The 13,652-nt window shown below is 42.7% G+C and overlaps 1 protein-coding gene across 1 annotated transcript; it reads left to right on the top strand.

Annotated features, from left to right (window-relative positions):
- Positions 1-1,577: 1,577 nt before the first annotated feature.
- On the top strand, positions 1,578-2,474 carry LOC311604646 (vomeronasal type-1 receptor 3-like; the record flags this gene model as incomplete). The annotated part of the gene is made up of 1 exon (XM_084794661.1): positions 1,578-2,474. One exon carries the CDS (start codon positions 1,578-1,580, stop codon positions 2,472-2,474), a length of 897 nt encoding a protein of 298 aa, XP_084650787.1.
- Between the last annotated feature and the right edge of the window lie 11,178 nt (positions 2,475-13,652).

Here is a 13,652-nt window from a genome sequence, read left to right as displayed (position 1 = left end):
AACAGGAGGGAGCTAAGAGGACAAAGGCATTCCAAGAACTCAGGATGCACACAAACCATAGAGCCACTAAGGCATCCAGATTCCTCTTATTCTAGAAAAAGTGCCCAAAGATTACCACAGACCCCTAAGAAATGAGAACGGAGCTCCCAAACAGGTCTAAGTCCAGGTCTAAGTCCTGGAATCAGCTCAGACTAATGGAGAACAAAGCAGCCTGCCCAACAAACAGGCAACAGGAGCAGAACAGTCTGCAAAGCTAATTGACATAACTGCTGCTCGCAAGCCGCCACAGAAGCAAATGATGCCATGACCTCTTAGATGGGTGAATCCCTGCTCACAACAAACTACTGTGCTATGTGTGCTATATGTAGCCATTTAAAGAACCCGCAACTCAGCAACTGCACTCATCTCATGGCAGCACCTAACACCTCGCCAATCCCCTTCCCCCACCCACATCAGCAACAGCATCTTGTCCAGAGCTGCTCCATGCTCCCTTAGGTGCCCTGAGGTCACTCACTGTGGCCACAGATGCCCTGAGTCACCCCCTAGGACCACATCTCTCTGATACCCTCCTTCCTAGGCAGCACCAAGTGTTTCTCTAGACACCCTCCTGGGCTGCAACCTGGTGGTCACATGAATGTCTCAGTGTATTTTTTCATGATCCAGCTTTAACTCTGGGGCCTGATCTAGAAAAGTTAAACAATTTGACTTGACACTGAGGACTAACTTATAGGAACGACTAGTCAGCATTTGTATGGAGTGAAATCACAGAGTGGTCAGTGTAAAATCCTTGGAAATATTAAGATATCGAAATAGAAGTTATAAAGTCTTGAAGCCAAATGTAATTCTAGAAATTGTTATACCAATCAAGATGCAAATAAAAAAGGAATATCGAACAAAAGAGTAGGCAATGTGGAAGGCAAAGGTACTAAGTCTAAGAGATGTTACAGATGTTGACACAGCAGGGTTGCTGTGTGTGTGTGTGTGTGTGTGTGTGTGTGTGTGTCTGTGTCTGTGTCTGTGTCTGTGTTTGTGTGTCTGAGTGTTTCTGTGCCTGTGTGTCTGTGTGTTTGGGGGGGCGGTGTTGGGGAAGGCAGACAGGTTAAGCAGTAGCCTCAGGCTTTGGGAACTGTGTGGGGAAACATGAAATAGAGGGAGAAATTTTGCTTGGGGAAATCTGGAGTTCAATTCAATTATGCTGGCAGTTAACAAGGACAATGCATACATACATATATACATACATACAGAGAGAGAGAGAGAGAGAGAGAGAGAGAGAGAGAGAGAGATTTTGACAACCCAATTTTTGCTGGTGTAGAGCTATTTTAAAAAATCTATAAAACTTTAGATTTGAATACCAGTTACCAAACTCACCTGCCAGAGCACACACAATGTCAGAGAGTCTGCAGGTAAAGGTAGGAGTGCCAGGGACCTAATCTGTCCCCACTGCCTCTTAAGTACCAGAAAATGATACAACACAAAATGTGTTTTTCAGATGTATGTCTGCCATTACTAATGCTTTCTTGAAAATTTGTTTGCATCCTTGCATCTAGGAAACAAGTTTTTCTACTTAGGAAGTAAAAATGGATTTGGAGTTTATTAAGGAAATAGTTTTCCTCTTTATGACTATGGTTGGCATCCTGGGGAACATTTCCGTTTCTGTGAATTATATGCTCAGTTTATTGGGAGGCCCTGAGAAGAAACCCATACACCTGATTCTCATCCACTTGGCTTTTATAAACATCATAATTCTTCTTGCAAAAGGATTGCCAAAGACAATTGTAGCTCTTGGTTTGAGAAACTTCCTGGATGACATAGGCTGTAAGATCATTGTTTACCTGGAGAGGGTGGCCCGTGGCCTCTCCATCTGCACCAGCAGTCTCCTCACTGTGGTCCAGGCCATCATCATCAGTCCCAGAGCATTTGAGTGGAGGAGGCTCAGGCCAACGTCTGCATGGCACATCCTTCCGTTCTTCTCTGTCTTTTGGATACTCAATGCTTTGATAAGTATGAATCTAATCCATTCTATCAAAAGTATAGGTCTAAATATATCACATCTTAAGAGTGGCTACAACTATTGTTATTTTATGCTAGAAGGTCAGAATATAAAATGGATTGTTCTCCCTCTCATGGTCCTGAGAGACGCAGTGTTCCAGGGCGCCATGGGAGGGGCCAGTGGCTACATGGTGTTTCTTCTCCACAAGCACCACCAGCATGTCCTCTACCTTCAGAACTCCAAGCTTCTCTACAGAACTCCCCCTGAGCTGAGAGCTGCTCAAAGTGTCCTCCTTCTGATGCTCTGTTTTGTTTTCTTCTACTGGACAGATTGTGCTCTTTCTCTATTATTAAGTCTCTCTCTGGGAGACAATTCCTTGATGATAAATATTCAAGAGTTTCTGACTCTTGGTTACGCAATCTTCAGCCCCCTTGTCTTAATCCACAGAGATGGGCTTCTGGCTGAGTGTTGGCATGCTCAGTGAGAGAAACTGAGAAAATGTCTCTCTCACTTACCCATTTAATAAATGTGAAAGAACTCGCAGTTCTGCAATATTGTGGATAAGACAAAATCCCACAAAGCCGTCTTAGCATGCGTTTATTCTCAGACACTCTACCTGGTGACTGGAGCCTTTTACTGAATGTAATCTTAGCAAATTACAATGATATAGAAATTTTGTTCTCCATATTTCTGCCCTTTTGAGGGGATTTTGTTTTTTAACTTTTCTATACTTGTGTTTATTTGTTGTGTATGAGTGTTTTGCCCACATTATGTCTGTGTAGGACTTGCACACCTGGAGCCTGAGACTGCTGAAAGACACAATTAAATGCCCTCTGACTGACTTCAGTTACACAGATGGCTGTGAAATAAAATATGACTACTAGAACTTGATCCTGTGTCCTCTGGAAGAGCAGCCATTTCTCTCCAGTACTGACAAAGTAGATTTAATTGGAATTTTTAAAACTGATTTTACTGCTAACATGACTGAAAGCATGCAGGTGAATTTGGTAGATTTTATTAAAATTCCTAGACATTAAGTATGTTTGTCAATTTCATATCTTATACCTGATACGGTGTTTGCTAAATGTTAGTTCTATGGAGCTATTTTTTTTAACTTTTTTATTATTAATTTATTCAGATTACATCTTAACTGTTATCCCCTTACAATGGGTGCTGTAATTTCTAATGGTATGAGGGAAGATTCAAAATTCAAAGATATAGAAATGCTGTTTCAGGGTATCAGCAAAATCATAACTACTGTTGCAAAACTCTTTTCTGCTTTATACTTAGAGGGAATTTTCTGGGTTTTTTGTTTGTTTGTTTGTTGTTGTTTTATTGTATTTCATTCTTGGAAGGATTAGAAGAAATGTTAATAAGATAGAAACACTGGAAGGGTCAATAAATTCAATCATTTTGGAAAAGATTGCAGATTTGATGGAAAAAATGAGGAAAGAACATGAAGGGATGCGAAAGTAAATAGCATATTTGGTAAAGGAGAGTGAAGAAGGACAGAAAATAGAAAGACAGGAAAGCCAGAAAAAGAACAGAATAATCAATAAGTTCTATCTTTTTGGAAAAAATTATTTACTTGACTAAACAGATGGAGAAATGCAGAAAAAACGGGAAGGGCTAGAAAGGCAAATGGCACCTTTGGTTAAAAAAAAAAGAGGGGGGATGAAGAAGGTCAGAAACCACAGGAAAAAGAAGGCAGACAGACCAAAGGGTCTTTGGAGGAAAATGTCCTAATAAAGGACAGCCCCAGAGTCACTCAGACACCTTTAGCTTTTCCAGTCACTATAAGACACATCTCCTCTCAAAATGGTGCTGAGGGTAATGATAAAATGGCATGGCATCCTGTAGACATGATGAATTTAAAACATTTTAAAGAATCCATTGTCAAACATGGTATGCACTCTGCCTTCATTAAACAAATGTTAAACAGCTGGGCCACACAGAATAGACTTGTACCCTAAGATGGGAAAAATTTACTTTTAGCAGTATTAGAAGTGGCTCAGTAGTTACAGTGGTTATCATGGTGGCAAACCAAGGCCATAAGAATAGAGCAAGAAAACAGGACAAAGGAGAAATATATTAATAGAGATCAATTGCTTGGTGAATGACAATACACTAAGTTAAGAGAACAAATTCAATCTGAAGATGGAGTGATTGAACAATGTCATATTGCAGCCTTGACAGCTTGGGAACTGGTAGAAGAAGCTGCTAAGACAACCATTCCATTTACTAAAGTATTTCAAGGACCTGGGGAAGCCTTCACAGAATTTTTTCAGAGATTAGAATCCACTATGGATAGAGTGTTAGCAGATTCTGAGACCAAACAGGCATTAAAACTTATCACGGCTTATGAGAATGAAAATACTGAATGTAAGAGGGCAATTAGACCATTAAAGGAAAGAGGAGCTCCATTAGATGATTGGGTAAAGGAGACAGTTAATATTAACTCTCAGGAGTATCAAAACAATATCATGGAACAAGCTATAGCCAGAGGGTAAAACTGGTCATGTGCAAAGAAACTGTAGAGATAAAAATCCCAGACCTCAGACTAACGAGCTCAATAACCCAGAAGAAAACATAAGTTGTAGGAGAGAACAAGAAGGTTCTGGCAATAATGGTAATAATATGCCAAGACTTCCAGGGTACTGTAGTTGCTGTGGAATAGGAAAACATTGGTCTAGAGATTGTCAATCTAAAAGAGATATGCAAGGCAATATCTTGCCAACAGGAAATGGCAGGAGGGGCCCACTGGCTTGGGGCCCCATCAGCAATACCAGCCGAATTCCCTTGGCCAGTCCGGAAGTGACAGACCCTCAGGAAAATGGGACCTGAGTATTAGTGATCTAATGCATACTACTGAAGGCAGTGCAGCCTTGGATCTGGCTCCAAATATGTCACTTACCCTATCTCCACAGGTTGAATGCTACAAATTAAATACTGGTGGTTTTGATTGTGATCTAATGCATACTACTGAAGGCAGTGCAGCCTTGGATCTGGCTCCAAATATGTCACTTACCCTATCTCCACAGGTTGAATGCTACAAATTAAATACTGGTGGTTTTGATCCTTTGCCTTCAGGCACAGTAGGAATGGTTCTCAGAAGAAGTGGGCTGACTTTTCATGGTCTTATGGTGCTTCCCAGTATTATAAATGGAGATTGTAAGGAGGAAATAAAAATCATGACGTGTGTAAAGAAGGAGATGAAAATTAATGCTGGGGATAGAATTGCTCAACTGTTACTGTTTCCTTACATTAAGGGAAAAGCTACTCCAGTAGAAAGGACTGGCGCTTTCAGGATCACAGGGACACATATGGTCTGGCAAACAATAGTTAATGATCAGAGGCCTAAATTAATTATACAAATAAATGGTGTTAAAATAGAAGGCTTGGTAGACACAGAAGCAGATGTGTCAATCATGTCTCAAAAGTCTTGGAGCCCAAATTGGCCACTTCAGAAGGTTTATACAGAAATTATAGGAATTGGTATTGTCTCAAATAAAACAAAGTATGTGGTGGCTTGAGTGTGTGGGACCAGAAGGGCAGACAGGGAAGCTGAGACACTATGTGCCTGACATACCCATAAATCTATGGATAAGAGATCTTTTACAACAATGGGGTACTCAGATTAATATTCCTGTAATCACAGAGATAAACAATGTTGAAACTAGGGGTGAAATGGTACGCGCTTCTGGGGAAGACATTAATGCAAGGAATCCAGAGCAACCACAAGCTATGCCCATTGTCCAACCTCAGAACTTCTCAGGTTTAGAGTATTCAAATTTACGAGAGGGGCCACTGCTGAGATACCAACAGCCCTGTCCCTAAAATGGATTTCAAACAGACCTGTATGGCAGGAGCAGCGGCCTTTAACAAAAGAAAATTTACAGGTACTTCACTGTCTAGTGAAAGAGCAGCTGGAGGCTCAACACATAGAAGAATCTTCCAGCGCCCGGAATTCCCTTGTGTTTGTGGTAAGAAAGAAATCAGGCAGCTGGAGGATGATAATGGATTTGAGGGCAGTGAACAAAGTAATTCAACCAATGGGGACAGTTCAGCCTGAAATTCCTTTGCCTTCCTTGTTACCTAAGTCTTGGCATATAATTGTAATTGATTTAAAAGATTGTTTTTTTTTTTTTTTCACAAAACCTCTGCTTGAGAAAGACAGGGAGAGGTTTGCTTTCTCAGTACCTACTCTGAACAGTAATGCTCCAAAGAAGAGATACCATTGCTAGGTACTTCCATAGGGAATGTTGAGTAGTCCAACTTTATGCCAATATTTTGTACAATCATTAGAAATAATTCGTAGGCAGTTTCCTCAATCTATCACTTACCATTCCACGGATGATATTCTGCTAGCCGATTCTGATCCTAATGTTTTAGAAAAAAAAAATGTTTAAAGAAACACAAAGAATTCTGCCATGGTGGGGATTACAGATCGCTGTAGATAAAATACAAATAGGAGATTCAATTACCTATTTAGGATAAAAAACAAGTAAACAAAAAATTCGACAACAAAAGGTACAGATCAATAGAGATCAATTGCAAACTCTTAATGACTTTCAAAAATTAATGGGCGATATTAACTAGTTAAGGCCTACAATTGGGTTAGCTACCTATGAGTTAAGTAATTTGTTTCAAACATTACAAGGGGATTCAGACTTAAACAGTCCAAGGTGTCTAACAGCTGAAGCAGAAAAGGAGTTAATTCTGGTGGAGGAAAAACTGCAAAAGGCTTATGTGGACAGAATTGATCCTAAACTTGGTTGCATTCTGCTTATTATGCATTCAAAACATTCTCCTACTGGGTTTCTTATGCAAAGAGAAGACAGAATTCATGTTTTTTGGCTCACATTGGTACCTCCTTTCAGAATTTGTTCAAGGATGTTTTTCAGCTTCTTAACAACCAATCTTCCCCCACATGGTAGTTGGACTTCTAAGGGGATAAACATCACATGCTCTCTCAAAAGTCTCTTTCTCATCCCCCACTTGCAATCTAAACAAAAAACAGGTTTATCTCCCCTTTTCTAGTAAATAAAATAAGCTATATACAACAAAATAATTTTAAGAATTATCCAGTGAGTCAGATTTACAAGGACCAGTCACTCCATTTGTAGTTAACAATTTTTAAGAAATTATTCCACTATCTATCTTATGCTACTGATTCTTATCCTAATGTCTAAAGGTTTCTTTGTTTTGTTTTGTTTTTTAACTAAACTTATATTAATACTGTGGCTATCTTGTCTTCAACCCCATCAAAGACCCCAGAAAGAAAATCTATCTAATATGAGGGAAGAACAAGCAAGCAATTTCCAAAAGTATTGACAGGACAGAGAGCTGACTCCCTGGACGTCGTTGGGTCACCCAGTCTTCATCCAGCAGGCCCAAAGCATGTGACAGACTGCTTCTGGACTGTCACAAGTTTCTCTCCATCATAGGTGCATCCCGCCTTCAGCCAGCCAGCTCAAGGTATCTCACAGACTGCTTTGAAGCAGGAATCCTGAAGGACTGGCCCACCTAATCTCTGCAACATCGATGGGAGGAGGGAACCAGAGGAGAGACCAGGGATTGCAGCCCGAGAGACAGATGCAGGCAGAGAGGCAGAGGAGAAGGCAGCAGGTTCAGACCACGAGGGTGAGGATCGCTTCTATTAGGGAGAGGATCAGCGTGCAGGCCCGGAGACACCTAGGAATCTGTCCCGTGGAACTGATACCTGGAAGGTTTATTCTTGCTCCCCTTCACCTCTTTTCCCTCCTGTAAGTATAGTTGGGTTGTATAATAAAGTCTAATTGTTAAGAAAGAGAGCCAACACATCAGAAACTAAACTTTGCTACAGACGGAAAATGGTTCCCAGGAAGAAAAAGGAATCAGGCTACTTCCTCATCTACCCGTCCAGCTTTTAAGTTCTTTCTAAAAAAAAAAAAAAAAAAAAAAAAAAAAAAAAAAAAAAAAAAAACCAAAACCAAATACAATAATAAAACACACACCAAACAAAAAACAAACAACAACAACAAAAAAAAAAAAAAAAAAAAAAAAAACCTCTGGACTCCATCATCCCTTGGTCAACCACTCTTGCACACAAGAGCCGCCTTTGAGCAGGAAAGAAGCTCTAGTGGCCACCAAAACCTCTGCCGCCACAGACTGACTGATGGATGGACTTTGCGCTGGGCCTGCCCCCTCGGGTGTCTCCCTAGGCCACTGCCTTGTCCACCCAGCTCCGCGAGACCTCCCCCCAATGCCACCGCGTGGCTCCCGGAGCCCTTCGTGGCTGTCCTCACTCCAGAAGCCCTCCCTTGCCGCTGCCACCTCTGTCTGCGCTCGCTCCGGAACGGAAAAACCAAATATCTCTCCTTTTCCTTCTCTTCCTTTCCCACCTGCCCATCCGGCCCCTGCCACACTTGTGCCAGCCCTTCCTTTCAGCCCCAGTCGCCCCTCCGCCAGGCCAGCGCAGCTGCCTCCTCCACCCACCATCCCAGGAACTGTAATCCTGCTGGGCTGCGACAGCCTGAAGCCCTTTCCTTGCTTCCTTGACTCGGAGCTACCAGCTCTATCCTTCTGTGCCTTCCTGGATTCTGTGCCTAACTTCCTCTTGCGCTTCCTTGCCTCTTCCTCTGAGGACTGCATTCCCGCCACCGGCTGCCCCGCCGTGCTGTCTCTCTGCCTGCAGTCCTGCCGGTCGCCTATGATCCTGTCCCCGCTCCTGTCACTTCTCTGTGCTCGCTTGTCTTCTGTGTGCGGTGTAACAAGTTTTCTTGTCTCAGCGCTCCCTTTGCCTACAGTCGCATAGCTCCTACTCTGATCTCCCACCCAAAGATCCCCCTTCCCGCCGGAGAGCCGCCCGCCCGCTCTGTCTTTTCTTCTGGAGGAGCTCCTGAAACAGTGTACACAAACAAATAATCCCATAATCTTCTCATCTCTTGCTCTGTTCTGCACTTCCAAATATCTCTTATCTTCACTTTCAACTCTTAAAAATCTTTTAGCTAACTTTATAAACTGTTGTGTAATTCGTTTAGTGGCAAGCTTTATTTAACCTCCTGTGTTTGTTTTCAAGGTTAAGCCTAAAACCAGGTATGCTTATCACCTATCTAAGGTGGCCCTCAAACTCTACAGAGATCTGCTGAATATGATATTTAAAAGCTTTGAGTTTCCCATTACAGAGACATGCCCCTTCCAAATAATATAAAAAATAAAATAAAATAAAATAAAATAAAACAACTCTATGGTCTTCAAAACCCTATAGTCTCCAAAGAAGAAAATAAGGCATGACAACTCCACCTGAACTATAGTAATGCGAACGGGAGAGGGGAGCGGAGACCAGAACCCCTCCACGCCTTGCTTGCTGCCAGGGTTCTGCTCAAACTGTGGACACTTTGGGGTTGATTGTTCTACTCTCTACAGGGAAAAATCTCTCAGACCTGGGTCTGACAACCAAAGGCGAAAGCTGCTCTATGTGACACCTGAAGGTTGAATAGTGTCCTATGTGGCAGCTGAAGATTTTCCATCACTGCCCAGACAGCAAGACCACGGGAACAGAGGGCAACCCATCTGGGTGGTGGGCAAGTCTCTGTCATTTGAATCGATACCCAGGCCATTTGGATCGTGCCTCCTCCTAAGACTTATTGTCCTCAGATCTCTGGCGAGATTTACTGAGGTACCTAAGCCCACAATGGTCATTTCTCCAGAAGCCTAGGGTCTCACTTCTTGGGTCAGGTCACCTCATCAAGTTCCTCCTGGATACCAAGGCTACTTTTTCAGCTCTAAGAGAATTCTGAGGCCCCACTCACCCCTCCTCCTCCTCCTCCTCACCCATAGTCAGAGTACACAGCCAGTCATCTGGGCCCCTCCAAACCCTTTCCTTAACTTGCTCCTTCAAAGGCTTTTCCTTTATCCACGCCTTTCTCATTCCCTCATGCCCTAGTCCACTACCAAAAAATAACAAAAAAAACAAAACAAAAAAATAAATAAACCTTTCCAAAATTGACATAATTTTTGCCTTCTACCCTGGCAACAGCTCCCAAGGCACCTTTGTGCGCCCCTCTTCTTCCTTTCTTTGACCCCCGTTTGTACACACTCTCACTACCACAGTCCCCAAACCCCTCTGCCCCTTCCTTAGTCAGTCCCAGCGTACTTCACCTCCTCCGCTGCACATCAGAAATCCCTTCCTGTAGCACTCAAAGTCGCGTCTGCCCTGGGTCACTTCCAAACCCTAATACCCCTCCCCTAACCAGCCCCAGGGGGCTCAAACCCGCCATTCATTCTCTCTCTTTTTTTTTTCAGTTATTTTATTTTCGTTTTTCTATAACACAAAAAAATACACATCAAACATGCGTTCAATTTGAAGACAGAAATATTATCCAATCAAGCACTACTTTTAATCGATCAGACAAAGAAATTATACTCAACAGCAACAGCACTTTAGGTAGTATGCAGGGAGGGGATAAAGTGATTAAAAGATGTTTAAGTTGGCTAATATGATTACGTCACCTAATGTTTTATACTGTAAAATGCAGCTAAAAGAAACATGCAAAATGTGCTGGCATCAAGGAATGCTGCCAAAATTAAGAGAGCAAACAAATCTATAAAATGTCTTTATCAGGATAATATGCATGTATAAAACTATCCGTGCAGCCGGGTGCTGGTAGCGCACACCTTTAATCCCAGCACTTGGGAAACAGAGGCAGGCGGGTCTCTGTGCATTCTCTTTTCTCCAATCAGTTTCTATGCCCCGCCTCTTCACCATACAACACCTCTTTCAATGTGCGACTTAACTCACTGCCTGTATTGCATACTTCACTCTAATAGCAATCCCTTCTATCCTTTCTCCAGACCCACCTGACTCTCACCCCATCAGATAAAACCTTTCTACATGATCTAGCCCGAATCTACAATGTATGTAGACACTGTATGTTAGTCAGTGGACTAACCCCAGCCCCACTACACAACCCCCTGCCTTGCCCACTCATCAAATTACAAATGTCTGAGGTATGAGAGTCTAAGAAAAGGTTTTAAGGTCTAAGGAAATTATGAAAGTCTGTAAATACAAAACGTAAAGCTCTAAAAAATGTTTTAAGGTCTGAGGTTGTAAAAGCTTAAATTAAAAAAAAAACTTTAAATTGTGAGGGTTTTCGAAAATGAGGAGATTTATGGTATGTGAAAAGTTGCTTCAGATTTCTTCTCTCATATATGCTATTGTTTGGTTTCCCCAACAACTTTTGCTATAACTTAAAAACATGAGTTTTAAGGACATTGCTCTCCCTACAAAGTGCATGCAGATTACAAACAATGGCAAAACCTTTATCCCCATTCTAAACTTAAAAAAAAAAAATCTGCAAGCTTCAGGAAACCGATTTAAATCTACCTCTCAAAGGTCAAGTAGACTCCACATGAACACCTTTGACAGCCAACGGCCCAAGTTTCCCTACCTGTCTATTCCTGAGGATGAGATCTCCCCCTTTCCTGGTCTTGGGACTCCCCTTCACCAACTATTAAAACCATGGATCTCAAAGTTTCAAATGTACTCCCAAGATAAAAATTTCCCCTAAACTCGTTAACTTTACCCTCTGTTCCTAGACTCTTGGACAGTCTATCTGTCCCAGTAGGGTTCAAATCAACTATAGACTAGTCCAGCAATCAGCAGCCTAGGTGTTCCCTCAAAATCTACATCCTGGATGGCTCCAGAGCAACCACCCCAGCTAGGCTGCAGTGCTGCCCACACTTCCTACCCCAGATGGTCCCCAGAACCTGGACAGTGAATGACACAGCCTACTCTTCCAGGCAAGCCTTGACCAACATTTCAACTGCCTTGGGTACTTAACAATGACACCCCAATGTCAGCAGGAAGCAGCCAGAGAATAACATCCACTTACAACATCTAATGACCCAAGAATAAAACAAAGAGAAGGAATGAAAGGCTTTCTAACAGGCCTGAGCATTTCCAACATGGCCCCAACAAGTCTCGCCCATCCCCTCCCCTCTTCCTTGCTAAACCTTTAGCGCACATTCCTAAAGCTAGCTTCCAAGGTCTATTGCCTTATTTGGCCACTTCCTTACATCTGACTTAAAAATAAGCCTGCTTTTATACTTAAAAAATAAAAGATTGGATACCCTATGAGTATATACAGGTGGAGGAGGTCCCCCTCAGTCACAGTCTAGGGGAGGAAAGTAGGGGGAAAGCAGGAGGGAGGGAGGAATGGGAGGATACAAGGGATCAGATAACAATTGAGATGTAATATGAATAAATTAATAATATATATATTGATTGATTTATACAGTATTTTTGCCTACATGTACACTTGCATGCCAGAAGAGGGCACCAGGAGAAAGAGCATGCACACACACACACACACACAGAGAGAGAGAGAGAGAGAGAGAGAGAGAGAGAGAGAGAGAGGGAGAGAGAAGACAGAGGGGAAGCCCAGTCCCAGGGCTGGAAAGCTCAGGGTAGAGGGAAGGGCATGCCAGCCACACCCTGTAGCAGGTAGGAACTGAGGGATGCTGGGAGAACAACTCTGATGTGTTAAATAGCACCTCTGCCATTTGTCCCAACATAAATGTTCGAATATATGAGCCCACGGAGGCCATTCTTACTCAAACCACCACAGTGATGTCAGTTGCAAAGCTGTGTTCTGTCTGAGAGAGGTGGCCCCGGGCCTCGCCGTCAGCACCAGCAGGCTCCTCAGTGTGGTCCAGGCTGTCACCATCGGTCTCAGCACCAGCCACAGGCAGCCTGGCAAGTTCTTTCCTATCTAATGTTCTGCTAAGTTTGAACTTGCTCTGCTACAACAGCCGGAGGAGATGTGGTGCTGAGGTACCCAGCGGACGTCGCTCTATGCTGCCATCAGACACAGAGTGAGATGAGTTTCCTCCCATGACCCTGAAATGTCATGTTCAGAAAGTGTTGCTCCCTCTAACTTCCCAGCTCCAGTTATGTAATGGCTGCAGTTCAGAAGTCAGAGCAACACGGGCTGTTCTCATTCTTAGGACATGTTTCTTTTTCTTTCATTGGATAGATTTCCTTCTCTCCTTGTACCCAGGCTCCATGGTGCCACATGACCCCATAGTGCTGATGAATAAAAAAGTTCTGCAGACAGTTAGCTGCTCTCCACCCCTTTACCCGGCTCTGCAGAAATGGCCTGTTAGTAACTGTTGGGGTGCACATTTAGTGCAGGCACTGCATTCTACCCTCATTCGGCCTGAACTAACGGTGTATACACCAGGAATTGCTTTACTCCAGTGATTAATAAAATAAAATAAACAGTGTTTTTCTATATACCTGGGGCTGATCTAAGTGGTGGCAATCCTCCTGCCTCAGCTTCTCGGATGCTAGGCAGGCACAAGTACAGCATGTTTTGTCCTAAGGTTCTAATGCATCACAACATTTAAAAAGCATATGAATAAATGTACACAAGAGGGAAAGAAGCCTGTTACTAGGCAATCTACAACTAGTTCAAGACTTCCAGGAAGTTTGAAAACAGATTCTCTCCACCTTCTCGTTCCACTACTATCCTGTGGCTTTTCCTTTACACTGGAATTTATAGTAAAAGCCGATGTGCTACCATAATCCTACTATTATTTTTTTCCCAAAGCCAAAGCATAAGAGGAAGACAGGGAAGGCGAAGGTCCTTCGCAATTATTAGTCGTTGCTGAGTTCTAA

The sequence above is a fragment of the Acomys minous genome, assembly GCF_964271855.1.
Source record: "Acomys minous genome assembly, chromosome: 9".
Classification (NCBI taxonomy): Eukaryota; Metazoa; Chordata; class Mammalia; order Rodentia; family Muridae; genus Acomys; species Acomys minous.
Note: the sequence above shows the minus strand (reverse complement) of the source record. Positions and strands in the feature narration are given on the sequence as shown.